Here is a 23,627-nt window from a genome sequence, read left to right as displayed (position 1 = left end):
AGGCTGCACCTGGAGTACTGCGTGCAGTTCTGCTCTCCTTACTTGAGGATGGTTGTACTGGCTTTGGAGGCGGTGCAGAGGAGGTGGTTAGCCTATGAGGAGAGAGAGTCACCTGGGACTATACTTGCTGGAATTCAGAAGAATGAGGGGATCTTACAGAAACACACAATTATGAAAGGGATAGATAAGGTAGAGGCAGAAATGTTGTTCCCACTGGTAGGTGAGACTAGAACTAGGGGACATGGCCTCAAGACTCGGGGGAATACATTTAGGACCGATGAAGAGAAACTGCTTTTCTGAGAGAGTAGTGAATCTGTGGAATTCTCTGCCCAGGGAAGCAGTAGAGGCTACCTTATTAAATATATTTAAGACACAGTTAAATAGATTTTTTGCATAGTAGAGGAATTAAGGGTTATGGGGAAAAGGTAGTAAGGTGGATCTGAGTCCACAGCCAGATCAGCCATGATCTTATTGAATGGCAGAGCATGCTTGATAGGCCGGATGGCCGCCTCCTATTTCTTGTAGAACATTACAGCACAGTACAGGCCCTTCGGCCCATGATGTTGTGCTGACGTTTTATCCTGTTCTTAAGGTGTGTCACTCAATTAGCTTAAAAATTTTCTATACTTGACAAACCCACATAATTACTTGTCTCAACAAAATTATCCATGTCAGATAAAATACAAATAATAAATGGTAAATGACCAAAAGCAATGTTTCCTTACAAGGTGGTTTGGAATTGCTCATTTTTAACCTTCTTGTTTAGAACTCAAAGCTTATTCTTTCTGGCAGCAATACAGTTTTAACTCCAATGAGTAAGCTATGCTTTTAGCTGACATTTATGGTCTTAAACTTGCCATTGAGAGTGAGCCTGTAATCTTTAGTGTTTCCAATAATATGAACATTAACAAATAACACTAAACTTTGTCTTCATATTTGACATGCAAAACTTATTTTCGCCTGTGTGCTTAGTGGTATGAACATTAAATAGTATGTTGTCCAAGCAGAAATATGAATGCAAGTCTCACAATCAAGTACATCATAATTGAAGGATTGCTTTGAAACTTACAGGTAAAAAGGGGTGTAACATGTCATGGCAGATTTAACCACTTTAAAATCATTTGAGCACAAGGAATTTCTGCTTCAGTAAAATGACCTATGCCAAGTAGTCCATTTAAGATGTAAAAAGGTATTTTTAAAAAAATGCAAGCAGCCTGGTAGAAGTAAACAAACTACAAATTGAACAAGTAAATAGTTAAATAAGTCAAAGAATAAATTTTTAATTTTTGTGAAGATTGTGTACTTGGGTTTTGCATTACAGTATATTTTCAACAGCAGTTACAAGTTTACAGGAAGGCACATCAGTGGCATAACTATATACATTTCACTTCAGGATTAGGGCAAACACATGGGATTGGAGGAGAGTCCATTATGAACCTAGGATTATCTCAAGGATTTCTTTTGAGGGGGGATTTTTTTTTGCATAGCTGGGGATCAATTATGGTGAGCTCGCAACATCTGCAAAGCATCTTGGCAGACAGATTGAGATTTTAAGAATGGCAGAGCTAGCACTGTCTCACAGCAGCAGAGACCTGGGTTCAACCCTGTCTGTGTGGAGTTTGCACATTCTCCTTGTGACCATGTGGGTTTCCTTCCACGTCCCAAAGACATGAGTTATAGGCTGATCGGTTACTGTAAATTGCCTCTAGTGTGTAGGTATGTGGTAGAATTTGGGGGCAGGGAGTTGATGATAATCTGGGGAGAATATAAATTGGGATTAATATAGCTTTAGTGTAGAAAGGTGGATGATGATCATCATGGACTAGGTCAACCTTTTCTGTGCTGTTCCCAGTGGTTAGATTCAAGGTATAGCTAAGAGAGGCATGTTGTTAATTGTGTAGGTGGGAAAGCATTCTTGGGTCAAGGGGTTGTGCCAGATACTCCTTGGGAATCTATTGTAGTAACCAGTTTTCACTATATAAAACAGTGGCACAGGAAGGATATTGTAAATTTGTCATCCAAGTTTTTTTGGATGACAAAGTTATCAAACTAGCTTTGTAAATAGGAGTAAGAGTAATAATGACTGAGGATAAACTAATAAAAGTTATAGTTTAATAGTTCAAGCGCTAAGCAGTACAAGAAAGACATGAATGGTGATCAGTCCGTGGACACGTCACTTAGGAGCATTGCATCAATAGAAAAGGTAATCAAAAGGGTCTATGGAAATTTGGGCTTTATCTCAAGAAAGTTGGAATACAAATGAAGAAATGTTTTAATTCTGTATTTTTGCTGCCATCCTTCAGCAATAAAACAAAAGTTGGATGTACTGCAGATTCACCAGAATAACATCATGTCATGGAATGACATTGCAATAAACATGATCTTTATTTCCTTGGCTTTAGAAGATGATCTAATCAAGGTTGGATAACATTTAGATTTAATCTACTGAATGCTTTGGTTATTTGTTCTAGTGGGGAATACAGACACTTAGCATAATCTCACCTGCTCTTGTGACACTCTTATCAGGCAACTAGTCTGACATACCAGACGAGTTAAAATTTCCTCCTAACTAAACATAAAAAAATGAAGCCATTATCTGGTCCTACAACAAATTCTATCCCCCAGGTACTAATTCCATCTCTTCTAGCCATTGTCTCAGGGTAAACCTGCATCCTATTTGACCTGGAAATGAATTCCAAACATGAATGCTCCCCACCACAGATGTCCAGCCTCCTTGTCTCAACCCATCTGCTGCTAAAACACTCATTAACAATCTTGTAATATCCAGATTGCCAAGAAACATCTGAGACTAACAGGATTAACCTTTCAGGTTGGTGATCTTTCAACTAAGCTGGAAAAAGTTCCAAGATACAAGAAAAGTCAGGGGGTGGGGTGAGGAAAGTAAAGAACAAGGTCATAGAAAAGAACATAAAGGAAGATCGTAATTGGGTTGAAGGTAGGAAAAAGAAATGACAACTAGTATGTTGTTTATAAGGCCAGAGAGAGAGAGAAAATCAAAAAACAGATGCTGGAAATCCAAAACAAAAACAAAAAAATGGAAAAATTCAGCAGGTCAGGCAGCATCTGTGAAAAGAGAAACAATCAATGTTTCAGGTCTGACCTTTCGTCAGAGTTGATTTTCCTTGAGATTATATTGACCTATATTGCTCCAATAAAGGTCAAAGTGCTAACAGAACAAGGGTTAGGTGACCAGAATGCTAACTGAATGTACTGTTCTGCAAAAGTCTCTGCTTGGTCATCTTTAAAGGGTACTATATGAGCAATGAGTAAAGTTAATATTAAACTATTTTTTGACCTAGAGCATTTATGCCCTGGATGGTGGAAAAGATGGAGATGAAAGGTGTTGGATCTGTGGCGAGTGCTGGGTGCCGATGAGTGTTTTTGGTAAAGACCATGTAGACTAGGGTGAAATGAAGAGAAAGGTTCCTTCGGAATGCTGAAAATACTTGGGAAGATTTTTTTTGGGGTGGGGGAGGGGGTAACATCTTGCTAGACTTCTAGAAATCACAGGACATAATCTATCGAATGCTGCAGCTAATGGATTAAAAGTAATGACAAGGGAAATCCCGTTAAGGTTCTGGAAGGGGAGAGATAAAGGGCAGGAAATAGGCTCTGAGTTACAGAAAGGTGGTATTATTAGAGAGAGAGAGAGAGAGAGAGAGAGAGAGCGATGAACGGAAGAGTCCCTTGAAAAAGCAGAGTGTGATCAAGGAGCTGGGGAAATCAGTGGGCTCAAAGTGGATGTTGGTTGTTTGGTTATTGCCAGAAATAGAGATGGACCGTATGAAGTCAAACGTTGGGCAAAAATTGACTGCAAGTTTGAAGAAATTTTCAGTTCAAGGCAATAAAGACTGGTTGATAGACAGCACAGACTCAGTGGGCTGAAGGGCCTGTTTCTGTGCTCTCTCTCTCTATGGCTAGCAGGGAACAGCACTGACAATTGTCATGTCCTTGAACAAGGTGCAGGAAATAAACCTGGGGGTAGGACTCGAACAAAGAATGCTCTACATATCCTACAATAATAGCTAGAGCCAGGACAGGCTGCCACCCCTTTACACAGCTGAAGCAAATGGAAACAAGTTGGTCACTGCAAGAACAAGTGCAGATAGAAAAGATGGGAGGAGGGGAACTGATTTAACATCATTCAAGGATTAAAAAAAATAGAAGGCCTTCATGCCATTTTGATGGGCAGTAGAGGGACTGGATATCCATTGTTTAAAAAAGACAGTACCAGAAAAATGTTAAAATGATGAAGGATGTCATTAGATTTGTGGAGGAAGATGGCATGATAGAGGACAAGGAATACAATAAGATTGAAGCAAGAGACAAGAACAGGCCACAGTGATAGATCTACCAAGACAGTATTGCTTATGGATCTCCAGAAGGTAAAAAGAGACTGTGGGTTGGGACTACAGGGTTGGAAGTGCAGAGGGAAGATCTCCAGAGGAGCCATGGTCAGTGAACATTTGCCTCGCACATTCACCCATCTTCTTTAATCTATGGCATTCCACCCTATCACAGAAATTCTTTACTCCACAATCTCCCTTCCCATTATACTTGGTTCTAATGAAACCTATCAGTTGTAAACATTAAGCTAATCTCTGCACAGATGCTTTTGAGTACTTCCAATGTTAATTTCAAATTTCCAATTGTATTTTTTTGCTTTTACGATTTTGTTACATTCAGACTTGGCTAGCTGTAACAAAGCTCATAATTCTTCTCCCAGTATCTCCTCTTTCACCTGTAAATTTCAATTGCCTCTGAAACTTTAACACATTATGTTATATGATACAAAAGCACATTCTTCAATCTTGTGCACATTGACATACACTGCTTTCTGCTGCAACCATGAAACTTTGGATTTATTAAAGTATCAACCTCATGGCCAATCCCTACATGGCTTTAACTCCTCCTTATCTCGGCAACATCCTTATCATCTCTGCAACCTCCCCCAATACTACAGCCGAGAATATTGCACTCCTCCCAGCTTCATCTCTTCTGCATCTTCCATTTGCCTGTCAATTGTCAGTTCAACTGACAATTCAACTGTTGGTTGAGACTTCAACCATCCAAGTCTAAGCTCTAGAATTCCTTCTCTAAAAAGTCTTCAGTATTAAAATGTGCTTTCTAACTACCTCTAATTTAGTTTTTGGTAACCATTTCCCCTCTGGCTTGGTGTCGATTTTGACTGGGCTATGGTCCTTTGGATGAGTTACAATTAGCTTCACTTTGAAAGGAATATTCATCAGTCCAACTTCAGAACATCACCTTCCATCTGCAGCCATTCTTAGTCTGAAAGATTTGTCAAATCAATATCAAATAATGCCCAGTTTTCAGATTTAATTAACCCGAAGTAAAATTATTTTTATTTGCAATAAATAATGTTATTTAATACAAAATAAATTATGTTTCCAGATATCTGTCAAATCTTTTGATCTGTAACTTGGTTTCCAGACTTACGAGCATGAATTTTATCCAGTATCAACTGCCTACTATTGTGTGTCCCTACTGACCGCACACAGAGAAACTACCCGTCTTAGAAGACCTCCCTCTGGGTGGTCCATTTTAGGGACTTAGGGAGGAAGTTTATTCCGAGTTACCTGGAGTGCACAACACTAAAACTGGGTGTCAAAGTGGCAGAACCAAAAAAAAAAGCAGAAAAAGAACTTCAAAAGTTAAGAACTGGAGAGATTTAATCTCTTTAGGCACTAATCATGAAAAGACATTACTGTATTCCAAACCATTCCTCAATCTTTCACTGTTGCACTGATTCTGCAAATCATTAAAATTCTTGTTCATGCCTCCAGTTTTAGCTGTCAGACATCTCAAACAAGATGAAGTCGCCATGATGAAAACAACAAAGTACATGCCTCTCCTGCTACCCAAAACACAGCATGCTTTTCAATTATAGCATCCTTTTCAAAATGTATAGACACAGATTTGGCACTTTGCTTTTCTTGAATAAAAATGGCTTATCAATTTTCAGGCCAGGAATGTTCAAAAAGTTGGTGAAGCTGTTGACGCAACATCATTCACATAATCATCCACCTCATCTTCATTCTCTGATCCAGTTTCTCTGATCACCAGTTCGGTTTCACTGCCCTCACTGTCTCTATTTGCTGACCTTCTGGCCTGAGACCAAACTGCTTTCCGTTTTTTACTCCAGCTGGGGCGATCATGGCAGTTTTTTGCCTTCCGTTTACATGTAATCCCAGAAGCATTAGCCCTCTCTGAAGGCAATGTGTGGATGTTTTTTGATGAGGCCTGAGTGACAGTATCCTTTAAGTTCAATTGATCAACTTCACTGCAACAATGAATTGGCAGAACTCGACCACCTCTTGTAATTGTCATGGACTGTAAAAGTTTTGACTGTGGAAAGGCAGTCTTCAAAGCCTCAGCTAAGTATATGTTTTTCTCTGTATGGTCAGATTTCCACTCCTCCTCTACATTTAAACACAAGGTAGAAGGTTACTATGCAAAATGTTTCTAAACATTGAGGTCTAACAGATAAACAGAAAAGTCACACTAATATTGTAGTGTTGTACATTATGGAAAATGTAGCAAAGATTCCCAGCAATTTTTAAATGAATAGAAAAATATTTGCAATAATTGTGCAAAAATGTGCTCTTTTAAATAGGAATTCAAAACTAGAAATCATCTTTTATATTACACAAGGTAATCTCTCCTGACTGCACATAATGCATTAAAACTAGGTTTAACGTCAGGCCAAAGGTGGGCCCATGAGACTGGAGCATGCAGACATAATTCATTCCCCATTTTGAAGTCAAAAATTTTATCCTTATTCTTAAATTTACATTATACATTTCTATATTGATATGCAAAGTGGAAATTGCCTATGAAGATATGATGTAATTATGACAGTACCATCACTGGCAGAATGATATAATTAGAAAGGCAAATTTACATCATATATGTGGATATTGGAATTTGAGAAAATTGGCCATAACCCAGGGAGAACCTGTACTGTTTGATGAAAATGATTACTGATGACACAAGTAGTTCAGTAGTATGTGTTGAAATGCAAAGTTTTCGTTTACTGAATTGCTGCGTTCCGAATCATCTTTCGCCTTATCACTTAGAAATCTGGAATCCTGCCCAGCACCATTCCGAGCACCTTCCTGGGATGGCCCCTCTTCAAATCTAAGCATTGGCATGCTACTTAGTAATGACAACCCATCCAAATTACACATGCATTATTAGGAAAGCTTGCTGAATATTGATCAAAGGGACCGTGCCTGATATTTCTCCTCAATGTGATGGTGCTGAAATTAGTGATAGTCGCCACAATGTCACTTTGGTTTAAACCGGTTAACTTATCATAAATGTGGCCACACTTGATCAATGCAAGGGCAGGTTATTAAATGATTAATATTTTCCATTTTGTTATAACCAACCTGGTTAAATGCTTTGTGGAGCAAAAAAAACATGGAGACTTTAAAATCCTAAACAAAAACAATATGCTGGAAGCACTTCAGCAGCTCTAACAGCAACCGTGGGGAGAGAAGCAGGATCAATGTTTCACGTCAAGGACCCATTTCAGAACTGAATCGACAAATGTTTTTCTCCCCCCCCCCCACAGATGCTGCATTACCTGCTGAGTACTCCCAGCATTTCCAGTTTTTGCTTTGGTTAAATGCTTCATCAGAAGTTCCATGAAGATCCCGTGCAGACTAGTGTCCATCAACATCTTCATGGATGGTCTTAATGGTTGTTAGTGAAAGTACAATGATTATCTGTATTAGCTTTTAAATTTTATGTAACAATGCATGAATTCTTTGAAACTTTTGAACTCTTTGAAAACAGATTATGAATAAGCCATCATGAGCTATTATTAGGGAACATGATTACACCCCTCTTCTACAATAACACATTTCAAACGTTGGTTCCTGATGCTGGAGGCCATCAAGCTGGTTCATTAAATTTACTCTAGTCCTAAAGGTTAAAATAATAGTGTCCTACAATAATTGCATTTATTGCAGGTCCATCCCAGTTTACCAACGCCTGAATGACATACAGCCCAGACGTACGAGCAAGCGTTTGGGATTTGCCGGCTGCTGTTTACAGACAATTCACAGGAACAGAACTCTGCCGTAACCCAAGGAGGACCTGTACTGTTTTATGAAAATAATTGCTGATGACACAAGAAGTTCATACCTTGAATCACTGTGCGCAACCTTTTCTTCTCTGATACCTTCTCCCTCAGTCCTTGTACATCAGCAAGTAAACATTCCACTGAGCGTTCGCTCTCCTCTACCTTTAAACAAGTGGTCTGTGACCAGGTGGGATTTAAGCAATGAAAATATGGAATTTATTATTTACATATATTGGAAACTCTTGGGATGAAATACATTCATATTACCAAAATCATATTTCAACAAGTCTTGTTGTGACAATTGTACCCTACAAATATCATGCAACTTCTCATGAGCGGTGAGGAGACTAGCACCAGAATCTATCTTATTGGCTCCAATTGGTACACAATGATCTGTTTAAATCCTACTCTTATTCTCCCCACTCTCTGGTAAAGTTTTTCAATGCCTGGCACAATTTTCTGTTTATTCATCATGAAATCTAAAGGCAGAGTTAAATCTCAAGCAGTCATGGAAATAGTCACCTCTACATGGGAAAAAGAAGTTTGAGGAATGCGTCATTTTGTTACAATCAGAGGGACAGATTTAGGATAAGGCATAGTAAGAATGAAGGGTTGACTAGGTAGATGGGCACCGTCTGGGAGCAGGGAAACAGCCTGGGTAATAGCTGATTATTGGATCATGCAATTAACACAAACTGATCAGATCTGTGGGGGAAGTATGCAGATATTTAATAAGCAAAAAGTTCAATTTTAAATGTTTTATGAAAATAATTACTAATGACACGAGGTTTGGTAGAGGATTAAAAGACTTAATGAAGAGAACCAGATTTGTGCAATGGGATGAAACTGTATGTGCAAGTCGCACATTAATGGAACGAGCTTCCAGAGAGCAAATGGTAGAGGTAGGTACAATTACAAGGTTTAGAAGACGTTTAGACAGGTTCATGAATATGGGCCAAATGCAGGCAAGTGGGAGTAGCTCAGGAAGGCACCTTGGTCGGCATGGATGAGTTAGGCCAAAGGGCCTGTTTCCATGCTGTATACCTCCATGACTCTAATGTGGAGGTACTTCTGGGAGGAAAATCATGAAGTGGGAGGATGCATTCAATGGGAAGATTGAACAAATGGAAATCTACAGGCAAAAAACTGCAGATGCTGGAAATCGGAAATAAAAATAAAATGGTAGAAATACTCAGCAGATCAGGCAGTGGAGAGAGAAGCAGAGCTAACATTTCAAATTAACGACTTTTCATCAGTTGCCACAGGACCTCCCAGAATGGGAATAAATTTGGTTCAGGATGCCAGTGCCAGTTCTTTTAAAGAATTATCCACTTAGTCATTACCTCTATGATCTTTCTCCACAGCATGAGCTTTTCCTTTCCAATTTCCTTTTGAAAATTATTGTTGAATGTATATCACTGACCTTTCTCAAAGCATATTACAGATCATAACTCATTGCACAAGAACCATCTCCATCTGCCCATGGTTCTCGTTGAAGATGTTAGTGAAAAATAATGGATGGGCCTCTGACTTGCAGATACAACCAGTGGCGTTTTTTTTTTGGCTGATTATTTTCTATTTGTCATCCGATTAGTGGAAAAGTTGAGTCATGGAATCGTAAAGCATAGAAATGGGCCCTTTCAGCCCACATTGGCCACGTTGACCATGATGCCCATCCCATTTACTTGCATTAGACCCGTATCCCTCTACGCCTTTCCTATCCAAATATCTATCCAAACACCTTTTAAACATTGTGATTGTATCTGCCTCTACCACTCCTCTGGCAGCTCGATCCAGATAACCACCAGCTTGTGGAAAACTTGCGCCTCAGATAAATTTCTCCTCTCTCTCCTTAAACCAGTGCCCTCTGGTTCTAGACTCTAACTATGCCTCTCATAATTTTATATATAAACCTCTATAAAGTCCCCCCTCAGCTTCCTACTTTCCAGTGAGAATAGACCCAGCCTATCCAATCTCTCCTTAAACTACAGCTGTCCACTCCAGGCAACAGTCTGGCGAATCTCTTCTGCACTCCCTCTATTACTAACACCAGAATTGTGCACAATACTCAAAGTGCAGTTTAACCAATGTTTTGTACAGTTGCAACATGACATCCCAAATCTTATACTCAATACCTCGGCCTATGAAGGCAAGCATACCAAATGCTTTCCTCCACTTACCTATCCACCCGTGTCACCACTTTCAGTGAGCCAGGGACTTGCATCCCAAGGTCTCTCTGTACAAGAACATTACTAAGGCCCCTGCCATTTACTCTATGTGTCCTACCAGAATTTGACTTCCCAACGTGCATTACCTCACTTTGGTCCGGATTAACCTCCATCTGCTGCCTATCTTCAATTCCAATTCATGAACAGTCACTAAAAGATAAGCTCTTGAAGCCATGATGAACTGCACTCTTCTGCAAAATCTTATTACCCCACTACTTGACACTATGTCAAACTTGAGGATTGAGGATGGCAATTTAAATTTTGGAAGCAGAGGAAGAAAAAAAATAATCTACATCCTAAACCTCTAATGCATAATAGTTTACACTTCCAAGATAAGCCAATGGAATGCTCATTTTTCAAATCAGCCATTAAGATGTCATTTAATTGTACATAATTTAGCATGCATAAATAAATTCAGAAACATAACTAGACATCTTTTTGAAGGGATTACAGGCACTAATTAACCTTATCCAGCATTGAGATATGTAGATAATGAGCTGTAAAATACTATATTTGCATACGGTTAACAATTAATGACAATTTGGTAGCAAATCGTGGCAACATATGATATGGAATAACAGAAACGGCAGTACAAGATTACACAAGTAGGCTAGCTTGGATATATATTTGAAAATACATAATTGGCTCATAAACTGAGAGAAAAAGGAACTTCAGAAGAGCTGATGGAAGGCATGATCAAGTTTTAATACTTTCCGCAGAATAATGTTTTAACGAACTTTCTGATGAAAGATTATTGGACCAAAATATTATTTTGCTCTCTTCCATATGCAGCCTGATCTGAGTGCTTCCAGCGTGTGTTTCTCTAGCACTTCCTGTGGTCCTTATCAGCCAAAAACATGTCTTGAATAAGAAATAAAAATGACGATAAACATTCTGTCGAAACACTTCGAGGCCATTTTGGAGTGAGTTACTTTTCACTAATGTCTTTTATAAATTTATAAAGACTGAAAGTTGTCAAGATGTAATACTAGCAATTATGTCAGGATTTCACCAGCATTGAACCTGTAGTGAGCTGGCATCTCATTTGTGTCCATTCCAGTCCCAACAAGTGTTGGTGAAACTCTGCGGGATGCACGTTGGGCACTTGCTACTCATGCTGTTGGACAGAGTGGAAAAAGCAGAGTTTGGAGAGAGAAAGAATACAAGGAAAGATTTTACATCAGAGGTAGGTAGGTGGGTGGGTAGATGGTAATGTGCTTTAAGAGACTGTGACAGTAACAGTTTGCCACAAAGTTAGAGCCGGCCTCATACTTGAAACAGGATAAGTTCTGCACTAGAGAAACAATGTTTTTTTTAAAAAAAAAGAAAACATCCATCTTAAGACTTCAAAGCTGCAGGCTGGCTATTCATCCCAAGGGAACACTCTTAGAGGCTGCTGCTTCTCGAATGACCTGAGTATTAGCCTGCAAACGTATCAAAAGACATTAAAAATCTGAATCGTGGGGATTTCCAACACTACCAGTCCCAGCCCAGTTCCCCCTGTTCTGACTTTGTTACAGTAGGCAGAGCCATCTCCTGGCTGTACACCCAACATGAGAAGCACTCTGTACAACTTCACTCAGCAGATTGGCCAGGGCACAGTGCGACCGCAAGCCTCAGTTTTTACTTCACAAAACAAATCATTGTGTTGTTTTGGATATCCACTTCCTACAGAATTTACTCTCAAGCATATTATGATCTCAGTAACAGTTTGCCACAGGCCCTTGCATTTCACTTACTATACCAACATATACGAATATAGTACTTTACTTCAGTACCTTTTCCACTCTGGCAACCCCCCCGCCACCTCATCCTGAAGTTAGCTCTTTTCTGGGATACGATTCCATAGATTTTAGTCCTGCCCTAGCTTGAGCCCGACTTCAGGTTACTCAGTCCCAGGCATACACTGACATAAGCCAACCTAACCCAACGCAGCCATCAAATCCTGGAATTTCCTGATCTGCTGAGTTGACAGCAGAATCTAGAACAAGGGTACAGAGCCAAAAATCACAGACAGGGCACTTAAAAGTCAAGAAGCACTTCTTGCAAGTGGTGACAGAACTGAGGAAATCCTGAAAAAATACTAGATGTTAGATAGATTAATTTTAAATCAAAGGTAAATCTTTGATAGCCGTGGAGCTAAAGATGGTGAATGGAGCCAAGTTACAGATCAGTCACAATCTCAATGAATGGTAGGATATGCCGAAGAAAATTTTAAACAGGAGAGCCATTCTTCATGTAGAAGTCCCTCTGATTCTCTGTTTACACTATTTGATTCACAGCAATAACAACTTCCTTCGACAACTTGAAAGGCATCACTCTCATCCTTGAAATACAAGTGTGCCAAAAGTTATAGTTCCGTTGTTTTGGACTTAATGCAGAGTTGAAAGATTGGGAAGGAGAGAATTTGAACAGCTGATCTCTACAGTGAAGATTAAAATTCTAATCACCATACAATTCTTACTGAGTAATGAATACAAAGAGGTTGTTTATACTTCATAAATCCTAGACAAGCTTTAAATAATTCCATCTCAAATTATGAGAGAATGGCAGAATTCATATTAGTTACCAATTTTCTGGCAAACCTTAAGACATTGAAAGCATTAGAATGTTAAACCACCCAGAGCATTGCTAAAAAAACAGATCAGGAAAATGACCCAGGATAATGTCTCTATTATTAGACTGAAATGTTAAATACTGATATTAGAACAATTGAGTTGAACAAATTTATGATAGACATTCCAGTTACCTTCAGTTCCTCTTGCAGTGTATTATACATGCATTTAATTCTCTGAACCTCTTTTAAGGACCCTTCCTGATCAAAAAATGCGAGTCTGAGGGGTTTAAAGAAATAAGTTAAGTAAATTTATGCTACTTTCAATTTATCCTATTCATCTTTTCATCTCCATTTTGCAATTAAATTTATAAAATAATGAAGATCTTTTACTTAAGAAAGGACATTAGAGAACAAATATCATAATCTGTCCAGGAAATGCTTTGATTAATCTAAGTATCTGACAATTGCATTATTTGGGTCTACATCAATTATTGTCCATGGCTCAGTCACTGACAACTTTTATTAAACTTTAATTTCTTTCATCTTATTCCTTATCTTTACAGCTCAACATTCAATTACACATTCAGTGAGTATGTTGCTGGGCCTTAACTAAGATCCAGTGTTATGTGTACTGCAACCTCCATTCTTTAGCCCAATGAAGGTCAATTCTTCCATCTTCCAGAAGATACAATGAATAAAAATCTGAAGAAACACAACTAATTATTACCAACAATTTACATTCTATACATTACTGAAAGAATACATTTACCAGCGAAATTAAATTGATTTCCAAATGTAACAGAATATATTAAAGAAACAGTTCTTGCTATGGCTCTAGTTTCACTTTATGAATCAGTATTCTTTGCATTAATTTCTTAGCAGAAAAACACCTGCTTTGCTCAACAAATGGAAGCTCTTTTAACATCATGTGCATGTCTTTACAGTGCACTAATAAAATCAATTATTTCAAACTGATTCAGTTTATTAGAAATAGTTATTAACCATTTTGTTTAGTCCCAATTTATGGTTGTAATTTAGATTTCAAAATATTGATTAGAACCTTGCGCACTAAATTTAAATCAATAAAAGCATCTTAATGTATATTAGTCTGAAATCTCTACTAAACCAAAAGGGAAAATATTTAAAATACTACATATATCAAATCCATCTTGAATCTTGGAGCAACAGATAACTAATGTCAACACCAACTATTATTCTCAATTCCTTTAACAATCTAATAAATCCTCTGCATGAAATCATTTGATTAATCAATACAATGTCTACTGTAATGTATCAATTTAATAATTTATTGTAACAGACCATTCATTATATGGAAACAAATTATCCATTAACTTGTTGATCCACCAGGAATTTTTCCAGCACAAATCCTAGCAGGAAATATATCCTCAGTACGCAACTTTTATTCATCTGTCATGTTATATTGAACAAAGCAACGTTGTGTTACCGCCCTCATTCCCATGTTTGGGACATTGCTAAATGATGTAAAATTAAGGGACTCCTTTATCCTGCAGTTCAACTTAGTGAAAAACTTAAACTTACTTTGAGGTTAAGGCAATTTCAGCACTATTACTGTCATTTCTTTTACCCAGAGTCATTAAACAACCTACTATCAACCATATTGTAATACCTGAGAGAGAAGTTTCCATGTGTAACTTAAGTTACTTCAATTGCATTTCAAGTTCTCTTGCAGGAGGTTTAATATAATGTTGAAAATATCTTGTTACCAAAATTTTTTATAAATGTAATACTGCATTACTGTTTTATAATAAGAACATACATAGGAGTGGAGCCATTCTGTTCATAAACCTGTTCCACTATTCACCACATTCTTTTACCACAGCCCTATTTTCCACCAACATTCCTTAATTCCTTTAATATCCAGAATTGGTTTTACACACAAATGATCACTTTTTCCATTTGTTTTAAATAACCTACTCCTTACTTTGATATTATAACTCCCAGTTCTAGAGTCTTTGGATGGGGAAAACGTCCTCCCCAAATCTGCATTGTTAAGCTCTTTATGAATTTCGCATGTCTCAATGAGGCCACATCTTCATTCTTTCAAACTCCGCAGAACAGAAGACTAGCCCACTTAATCTCTCTTTGCAGTAGTGGCCAACAATCCCAGGAACTAATCTGGTGAATCTTTGCTGCACTCTTTCTATTTAAGCATATATTTTAAGTAGGAAACCAAAATTGTGCACAGTACTTCAGATGTAGTCTCATCAATGCACTATATAAAATGTAGTAAGACATCTTGCAAAATCAAATCCTCTTGCAATAAAAGCCAATGGACTACTTTCCTCCAAATAGCTTGCTGTAGCTGTATGTTAGCTCTGAGACATTTGTACAAGAACAGCCAGTTTCCTTGGAGCATCAGCATTTCCCACTCTCTCACCATTTAAAGAATACTCAGCACTTCTGTTATATTCCATGGAAATGGACCTCCTCACATTTTCCACATTGTACTCCACTTGCCTTGCTGTTACCCACTCGCTGAGCTTGTCTATATTGCCTTGAACCTTCTTTGCACCCTCATGACTACTCACATTCTCATTTAGTTTTGTGTCATCAGAAAACATGCTTTTCCTGGCAATGTTGAAAGATTTTTCTTTGAGTTTAATATTAACCATTTTTCTTGTGCTTGTGTGTGTTAAGGAATATCAATTGCAAATATATTTAACAATTAAAATTAATCTACTTTAAAGGTGTCAAGCAGCTTGTTTGTTTGTTTGTTTCTAGCCATACGAAAACTTAAAGCTTCATCATAATTTTATACTGTTTTAACACAAAGAACTTCTAAAATACAAGTAAACACTGGTGCTATTTTACTACACAGACGATGGCCTGGCTGCAATAGCTAAAATTACTGTGGACATCTGGGGAAAATCTGAAACAACAGACAACGAAGAGTGAGTTCTTTGCATGCTTGTTAAAAGCCAGTTGCCAAGAACTGGAACTGTTTGGACACCAATTCTAAACCTAACACTGCAATAGATATTTAATGATGTAGAAGGATCTGATGTTATTCACTTTGGTAGAAAAAAAATGGTAAAACAGAGTACTTTTCAAATGGTGAAAGATTGAAAGATGTTGTGTTCAGAAGGACCTGGGTATCCTTGGACACAAATCACTGAAAAATGATGCTAAGGTGCAGCATGCAATTAGTAAGGAAAACAACATCTTGTTATAAAAGGATTTGAATATAAAAGGGCCCTGCTATATAGGGCCCTGGTGAGTCTACACCTGTAATATAGACTACAAGTGTGGTCTCCTGGTCTCCCTATCCAAAGGAGGATATACTGGCAATGGAGGGAGTGCAATGAAGGTACACCAGATCAATTCTTGGGATGAGGGATTGTCCCACGAGGATTGATTAAGCAGACTGGGCATATAAAGCACAGAACTTAGAAGAATGAAAGGTTACCTCATTGAAATATACCAAATACTTTCAGGGCTAGACAAGGTAAATGTAAAGATGACGTGCTCCCTGGTTGGGGTATCAAGAAACACGTGTTTCAGAACTGAAGGGGTCATTAACCCGAAATGTTAACACTGTTCTTCTCTCTCTGCAAGTGCTGCCCAACCCGCAGAGTATTACCAGCGCATTTACGGCTTTTATTTCAAATTTTCAGCATCTGCAGTGTTTTGCTTTTCAATATTTATATCAGAGATTGAGGGAATCAAGGGATGTGCAAGAAAGTAGCACTGTGGTAAAGGATCTTATGGAATGGCAAATCAGGCCATTTCATTCCACTTATTCTACAAGGAGTGGAATGGCCTTCTCCTATTTCTAATGTTCTGAACAGGACAATGAACCACGGCCATTTCTAGTTACAATGCATTCTGTAATTTTTTTCCCAAATCACCAACAAGACTGAAATCTGTTTGTAATGCAACAGAATTACGAGATTTTGTAAACTGAACCAGTTACAAAGTTTTATAAATTCCTTTATATTTCCCCTTATAAACTCAGTAGTTCATAAATTCTGACTGTAAGCAACTTTTGCTTAGGCAATCACTAATATCTATGAAAACCGCTGGTAAGAAAAAAAATTGAAGACAATTGTAAACTGCTACATAATGTTTCTCAGTTAGTCTATCAACTTATAGTTCAACTATTAGTGACAACTTGAAAGCAGTTATTTAGTGTGGAACAATAACTGACAGCTGATTTCAAACTTTGGAACTCCTCTAAAACCTCCAGGTTTTAAATACTCAAACTAGCACCACCTAATCGATAGTTTCTGGCTGACATTTTTATTCTTTTTAAGTATGGGAAGCTTCAATGAGGTTTCATTTTAGTTTTACGAAAAAAAGGCAAGGGAACAGGAATAAAATTCAATTTAGCTAAATAACCGAAAATGCTATTATTACTTTTAAAATACCTTGAAAATTTGTACATGAATGGACACATCAGGAGCAGGAGTAGGCAACTGGATCACTCAGGCCTGCCTGGCTGACTTCATCTCCACATTTCCATCTGCTCTCAGTAATCCAAAATATTTCCCAAGGAATCACTTTCCATTTACTTAAAGTCATAACACTGTCATATTTCAACTTTTCAAAACAGCTAAGTTATTGGTAAATCCAAATCTTGAACATGTCAGAATGACTGATATCCAGCAGATGGCAGCAACACAACTTCAGGTTCAGCAAAGGCACAGTTTAGCAAAAGAAACTTAACTTTATCCACCCATAACCAAATACTCTAAGTGTACTTCAGTCAATACAGACACAAGAGATGCCTTTGGATGCAGTACTTCACTCACCAGAACTGGTACAGAATTTATGCTCGTCACCAAGCATAAGAGTCCCTGCATCTCTCCACTCCCCATTCCCATCCCAACCCAAGGCCAAGCTAGTTTGGGACACTCGTCACAGTCCATAGCACCTACTCCAGTTAACATAGCCAAATGAGTTTCTACCTGTGTTTCTTCATTGCTCGACAATAGCCCCCAGCACCACTGGGTCCAGAAAATGTTTTATAATCTTGCTGTTCAGACATTCCTAGATTGGTCACGGATACAGGTATTGGCTGAACAAAACTACGTTTGAGAGAGAAAGATAAACATTAGCTTCAAACATTATTAAAAAATGGACTACAAGAATATTTCTTTCTACTATAATTCTCAAACTTTTACTAGCTGACAATATTGCTTAAAGAAATGTGGCATGACTCACCTTTCTTGTGGATCATACAACGTGTACTCCAGATTGTGTGTGGAACCATTCTCTCTGCTTAACTTGGTTGTAAGGAGAAAGAACACCAACTGTTGGTTTTTCAGATGCTTCTGAAGGGTCCTGTGAAGGAGACGTTCTCGGAATGTCATGGTCTGATTTGTGTTACGTCTGAACTTATACCAACCAATAACATTCTAAGGGGGGAAAAAGTATAAGTAGATTTAGATCTAAATCCAGGTTAAAAATAGGTGGGACAGTGTGGAAGCGCAATATCACTTAAAATTTAAGGGTTTCAGCAAATAAGACATTAATACCAAGGCTGTGCTGTAACTACATATTATCTAACAGTTACCTGACTGTAGACGAGTCATCCAAAAGATAACAACTTGCACATATATTGCACACATCATACAATATAATTTAAAAGATCACAATTTAAACTTTAATTGTAAATATTCACTATCAGGTTGTTTCTTATAACCAGGGTTTACTATAGGGTTATTATGAAATGCTTAAGGTAAATTTCCAACTGATCTATATCCTGTCATATCCTTTGACAGCCTTCGTCAGTAACTACAACATTGCCCATTTTTGTGTCATCGACAAACTTACTGATCAGCCTACCTACATCTTCATTCAAATCATTTATATACATCACAAACAACAGAAGTCGCAGCACCAATCCCTGCTGAACACCACTGGTCTCAGCCTACCATGTGGGACCTTCTCTGCAGCTTTACTAAAGTCTATGTAGACAATATCTGCTGCCCTACCCTGATTGATTATCTTCATCAGCTCCTCAAAAAAACTAAATCAAGTTCATAAGACATGGCCTTGCCTGCACAAAGCCATGCTGACTATCCCTAACAAGTCCATGCTTTTTCCCAAATGTGAATAAATCCTATTCCTAAGAACCTTCTCCAATAATTTCCCTACCAGTGATGCAAGACTCACCAGCCTATAATTTGCTGGATTATCCCTACTGTCCTTGTTAAACAAAGGAACAATATTGGCTATTCTCCAGTCCTCTGGGACCTTGCCTGTGGCTAAAGAAGATAGCCTGTCAAGGCCCCTGCAATCTACTCCTTCAATAATCTGAGATGTATTTTATCAGGTCCAGTGGCTTACCCACCTTAATATTCTTCAAGAGACCAAATACCTCCTCCTCATTGATATCAACATACCCCTCCCTGATCTCACTATCTGCCATGTCCTTCTCCATGGAGAATACCGATGTGAAGTACTTATTTAGTACGTCACCCACTCCCTCTGTCTCCATGCATAAATTTCGCTCCTTTGTCCTTGAGTGGTCCTACCCCTTCCCTAGCTACCCTCATTTTTAAATGTATAAGATGCCTTTATTGCATAACATCCAGAAGAATTTCTTCTAGCCATCTGGGCAAGATTCTGCTCCCAGTGGTAAAATTTCAGAGTAGAAAGCACTGATAGCCATAGCTGCAGACCCGTACACAGTTAACTCAGAAGTCTGGACATTATGCCCCAATAACACCACTTGGCAAACCTTTAGAATGACTGAGGAGCCCTTTTTAGGATCACATATTTGTTCTACATATGAAGCTAACCTTAACATCATCTTCATTTAATCAGAACACAAACTTGCCACTGGCAGTAAATTAAAAGATTTAACTTTTCATTTTATAATGCAATAAATAGAACTTCTGGGCGAAATCCCAATAACACTTATCAAGGTAGTAAATTATGGTGAATTTAAATAAAATAGTTCAAGCCCAAAGTATGCACTAAGCTGAAAATGGAATAGCCCATTCACCAATCTCAGCAGCCCATAGCTCACATTAAAGAATTGTCATCTGAACAGAGAAATTGTTTTTTGGCATTTGGCCAATATGCTCTAATTTTTTTTTCCCTAAAAACTGCTGGAATACAAGGACAATATAGTTAAAGGGAAGAGAATATAGTTCAGGGCATGTAGCACTTGAAAGTTAAAGACTTTAAAATACGATTACTATATTGAAAGTATGAGTGATTGAAACAGCGTTATTAAATAATCAAACATAATGATAATTAATACGAGAAGTGACTTTTTCTTAATCTGCATTAAACAGAGATACTGGTGTATTCTCATTCTTAAAACTGGCCTGTCAATTTAAGGATAACAAACAAGCACAAGATCCAAAACCAAGAAAGGAGCTGAACAGACTTATCTAACCGTTAAGGTGGTTATGAGACTCAGCAATGCATTCAATGTCATAAATTACCCTGCCTGATACCAATGGCCATAAAGACAGAACCCTCTGTCAACGGTTCACTGAGCTCGAAAGATTGTATAAAGCATTTGCAAAATTCAGCAATGCATTTAAGATGATTGGAGCATTTCAGAAACACATTCTATTGCGCACAAAATAAATTGGTACTATTGTCAATGAGTGCTCTCATAAATATGATGTGCAGATCCATGCATTTCTCATCCTAAGGCACATAAACTTAACTACGTTTTCAAAACAAAAAAGCTACGCAACTTGGAAGCAACCAAATTATATTTATAAAGATACAACACACTGGATGTAATGTGTAGTCCTTTGATGAGGTGAATGTTTTAGTAGGCCCTCAATATTTCATACCATTTGCAAAATGATAGGCAAATTGAATAAGATTGCTAAACAGCATCCTGGCTAAATTCCACATTTTGTTCTGACTGTTGTGCTCTGTTTGAACTAGGCAGATGCAGAATGCCACTAACGTGGACCTTCATATATTCCTGTGCTAAGCAAATCTGGCCATTCAGACTGGTTGCAGAGAAATTTCACTCACAATGCTACTTAAAGGAGGTAGACAGCAACATCTTTATCTCATGCTCTTTCTGGAATTATGACCCCACCTTTCAGTAATATGTAACTGATATGTTAGAACCTGGTATTATTGTTGAACAGATTCGGGGGAGTAGATTTAGGACAGATGAGGAGAAACTGCTTTTCCCAGAGAGAAGTGAATCTGTGGAATTCTCTGCTCAGAGAAGCAGCAAAGGCTACCTCATTAAATATATTTAAGACACAGTTAGATATATTTTTGCATAGTAGGAGAATTGAGTGTAATGGGAAAAAGGCAGGCAGGTGGAGCCGAGTCCATGGACAGATCAGCCATGATCTTGTTGAATGGCAGAGCAGGCTCGACGGGCCCGATGGCCTACTCCTGCTCCTATTTCTTACATTCTATCCAACACCACCTGGAGAGGTGGATATTTAGACCCAACACTAACCAATTACTAGTAGAATTCATAGCTTCTCATCAGCTGCAACTCCTTTAGTACTTGCATCCAAGTTATATTAAATAAGTTTAAAGGTAAATCAGGACTTTGTATCACATTTTTTCCAAATTTCATCCTGATAGCTTTCATATTTATCTGCAGAGTTGTCAGAAAATTCTAAAAAACACAAAATAAACAATATATATTCCAACACGAATAATTTAAAAGTCAGTCAGGTCTAGCTTTTCATTTGCTTATCATTGATGCTCTTGACAATACCTTTTCCTGATTTATCAATATTTTCTGCAAATCTTTCTTGTCCACTTCACCAGCAGCATTGTAAAAACTGTAAAAGACAGACAGGACATTGGTAACATGATTTTAATTCACAAAGTGCTATAAATCTTGGATCCTGCTTTCTAACTATGATTTTATATCCTCTTTTGGCACCATGCCCTCACTTACAATGTTGGGACAGTTTATTTTATCATCCACTACTTTCTGTAATGACAGATTTGGCACACCAATGTGATTATGTAACACCCATTAGTGTGCAAACAGATCTTCGTACCTGCAGGCTGAAGCAATTTAGTAAGTGGGTAAATAGATGGATTAATAAAGAATTGGACCATTGGGACACAGGTCACACATACACGTACATTTCTTGAAATTTTGTCTATTACTCATACCTTCTATTGTCAAGATTTAGTAACACATTTTTATCCAGATGATGCTTTCGGAAGGTTGTACTGAGACCTTCTCTACAACAGGAGGTAGAATGGCTCACGTTGCCTGTTACAATATAGCTGGACATTCCATTTTCTCTATCTAACTGTCAACGCAGATACAGTAACGCTGTGGACCACAAACCTAAAGCTTTAAAGTTCAAATCCCACTACGGAAAGCTGCAAAATTAAATTCAGTAAACCTGACACTAAATAAAGTTGTCAGATTGTTGCAAAACTAAACAGGTTCACTCACGTCCTGTCAATCCTATGAGACCCAATCTCACAATATGTAGCTAAGAATATATATATATAAAAAAAACTAGGCCATACAACCCCCCTATCCTGCTCAGCTACTCAATGAGATCTGCTCTTGGCTTCAATTCTACTTTTTTGCCTGGTCTGCAGAACCTTCGAGTACCTTGTAAATGGTAAGCTAACTTAATGCCCTTGAGGCAACTAGGGTACATAAGGAACATTATCTTCTCTTTCCCAGAGGAAATAAAGCTTAAAAAATTGTTTCCTCTTCAGTAACAATACAAGAGGAATGCAAGAAGAATTGCCTTGACTTTAAGAAAATTGGCACTCTCAAATTGCTCTCCCTTCATTGACACCTCACTTTGATAAGAATCTTGACTTTTATAGATGCATCATAAAAGGCATCCTATCTGGATGCATCACGGCTTGTTATGGTAACTGATCTGCCCAAGACCCCAAGAAACTGCAGAGAGTTGTGGACACAGCTCAGCACATCACGGAAACCAGCCTCCCCTCCATTGACCTTGCTACACTTCTTGCTGCCTCGGTAAAGCAGCCAACATAATCAAAGATCCCACCCATCCCAGACATTCTCTCTTCTTCCCCCTCCCAGCGGGGAGGGGACAAAAGCCTGAAAGCACATACCACTAGGCTCAATCCTGCTGTTATAAAACTCTTGAACAGTCCCCTAGTACGATAAAATGGACTCTTGACCTCCCAATCTACCTCGTTATGGCCTTGCACCTTATTGTCTACCTGTACTGCACTTTATCTGCAACTGTAACACCTTATTCTGCATTGTTATTGTTTTCCCTTGTACTACCTTGATATACTGATGTGATGAAATGATCTGTATGGATGGCATGAAGTTTTTCACTGTTCCTCAGTACATATGACAATAATAAAACAATTTACAAGATCAGCATTAGAAAGTCATCTTGTGAGTAATAATACAAACTCTATCATGCAACCCATTTAGGCCCCAGGTATTTATTTGACTTGAGACAGTTAACTCATTCCCATTATACATTTACTGTCCAAGTTCACATTATTAACCTTATTGCAGAACTGAAACAGCACAAAGTAGAAACCGTCCTGTAATTCAGGATTTCCTGTTTCAGGGCACAATAACATTTTCAAATAAGGAGATGTTTCCAGAGTACAGAATTCATTTCACCTAAGAAGCACAAGTACTTTCCACAGACTCAGTTTGAAATTGCAAACAAACTCAGACATAAAACAAAGTAGGTGTAATGTTTTTCCATGAATCAAGTGAAAACTGACCAAGCAATTCCCA

At 38.1% G+C, this 23,627-nt stretch overlaps 1 protein-coding gene across 3 annotated transcripts in view; it reads right to left on the bottom strand.

Annotated features, from left to right (window-relative positions):
• Window positions 1-1,288: 1,288 nt before the first annotated feature.
• abraxas1 (abraxas 1, BRCA1 A complex subunit) overlaps window positions 1,289-23,627 on the bottom strand; it is a 34,491-nt gene continuing 12,152 nt past the window's right edge. The window contains exons 4-9 of one of the 3 annotated variants that reach the window (XM_052041220.1): window positions 21,627-21,693; window positions 18,125-18,318; window positions 17,869-17,988; window positions 13,112-13,196; window positions 8,197-8,311; window positions 1,289-6,464 (exon numbers count right to left, since the gene is read on the bottom strand). In XM_052041220.1, coding sequence (XP_051897180.1) covers window positions 6,019-6,464; window positions 8,197-8,311; window positions 13,112-13,196; window positions 17,869-17,988; window positions 18,125-18,318; window positions 21,627-21,693 — 1,027 coding nt within the window. In that variant the 3' untranslated portion in view covers window positions 1,289-6,018. Of the gene's footprint in view, window positions 6,465-7,638; window positions 7,743-8,196; window positions 8,312-13,111; window positions 13,197-17,868; window positions 17,989-18,124; window positions 18,319-21,626; window positions 21,694-23,627 lie in introns of those variants that run through there. The other 2 variants (XM_052041236.1, XM_052041229.1) reach the window with 2 other exon arrangements.

Source organism: Pristis pectinata, chromosome 2, assembly GCF_009764475.1.
Source record: "Pristis pectinata isolate sPriPec2 chromosome 2, sPriPec2.1.pri, whole genome shotgun sequence".
NCBI lineage: Eukaryota > Metazoa > Chordata > Chondrichthyes > Rhinopristiformes > Pristidae > Pristis > Pristis pectinata.
This window is presented reverse-complemented; position numbering and strand designations above follow the sequence as displayed.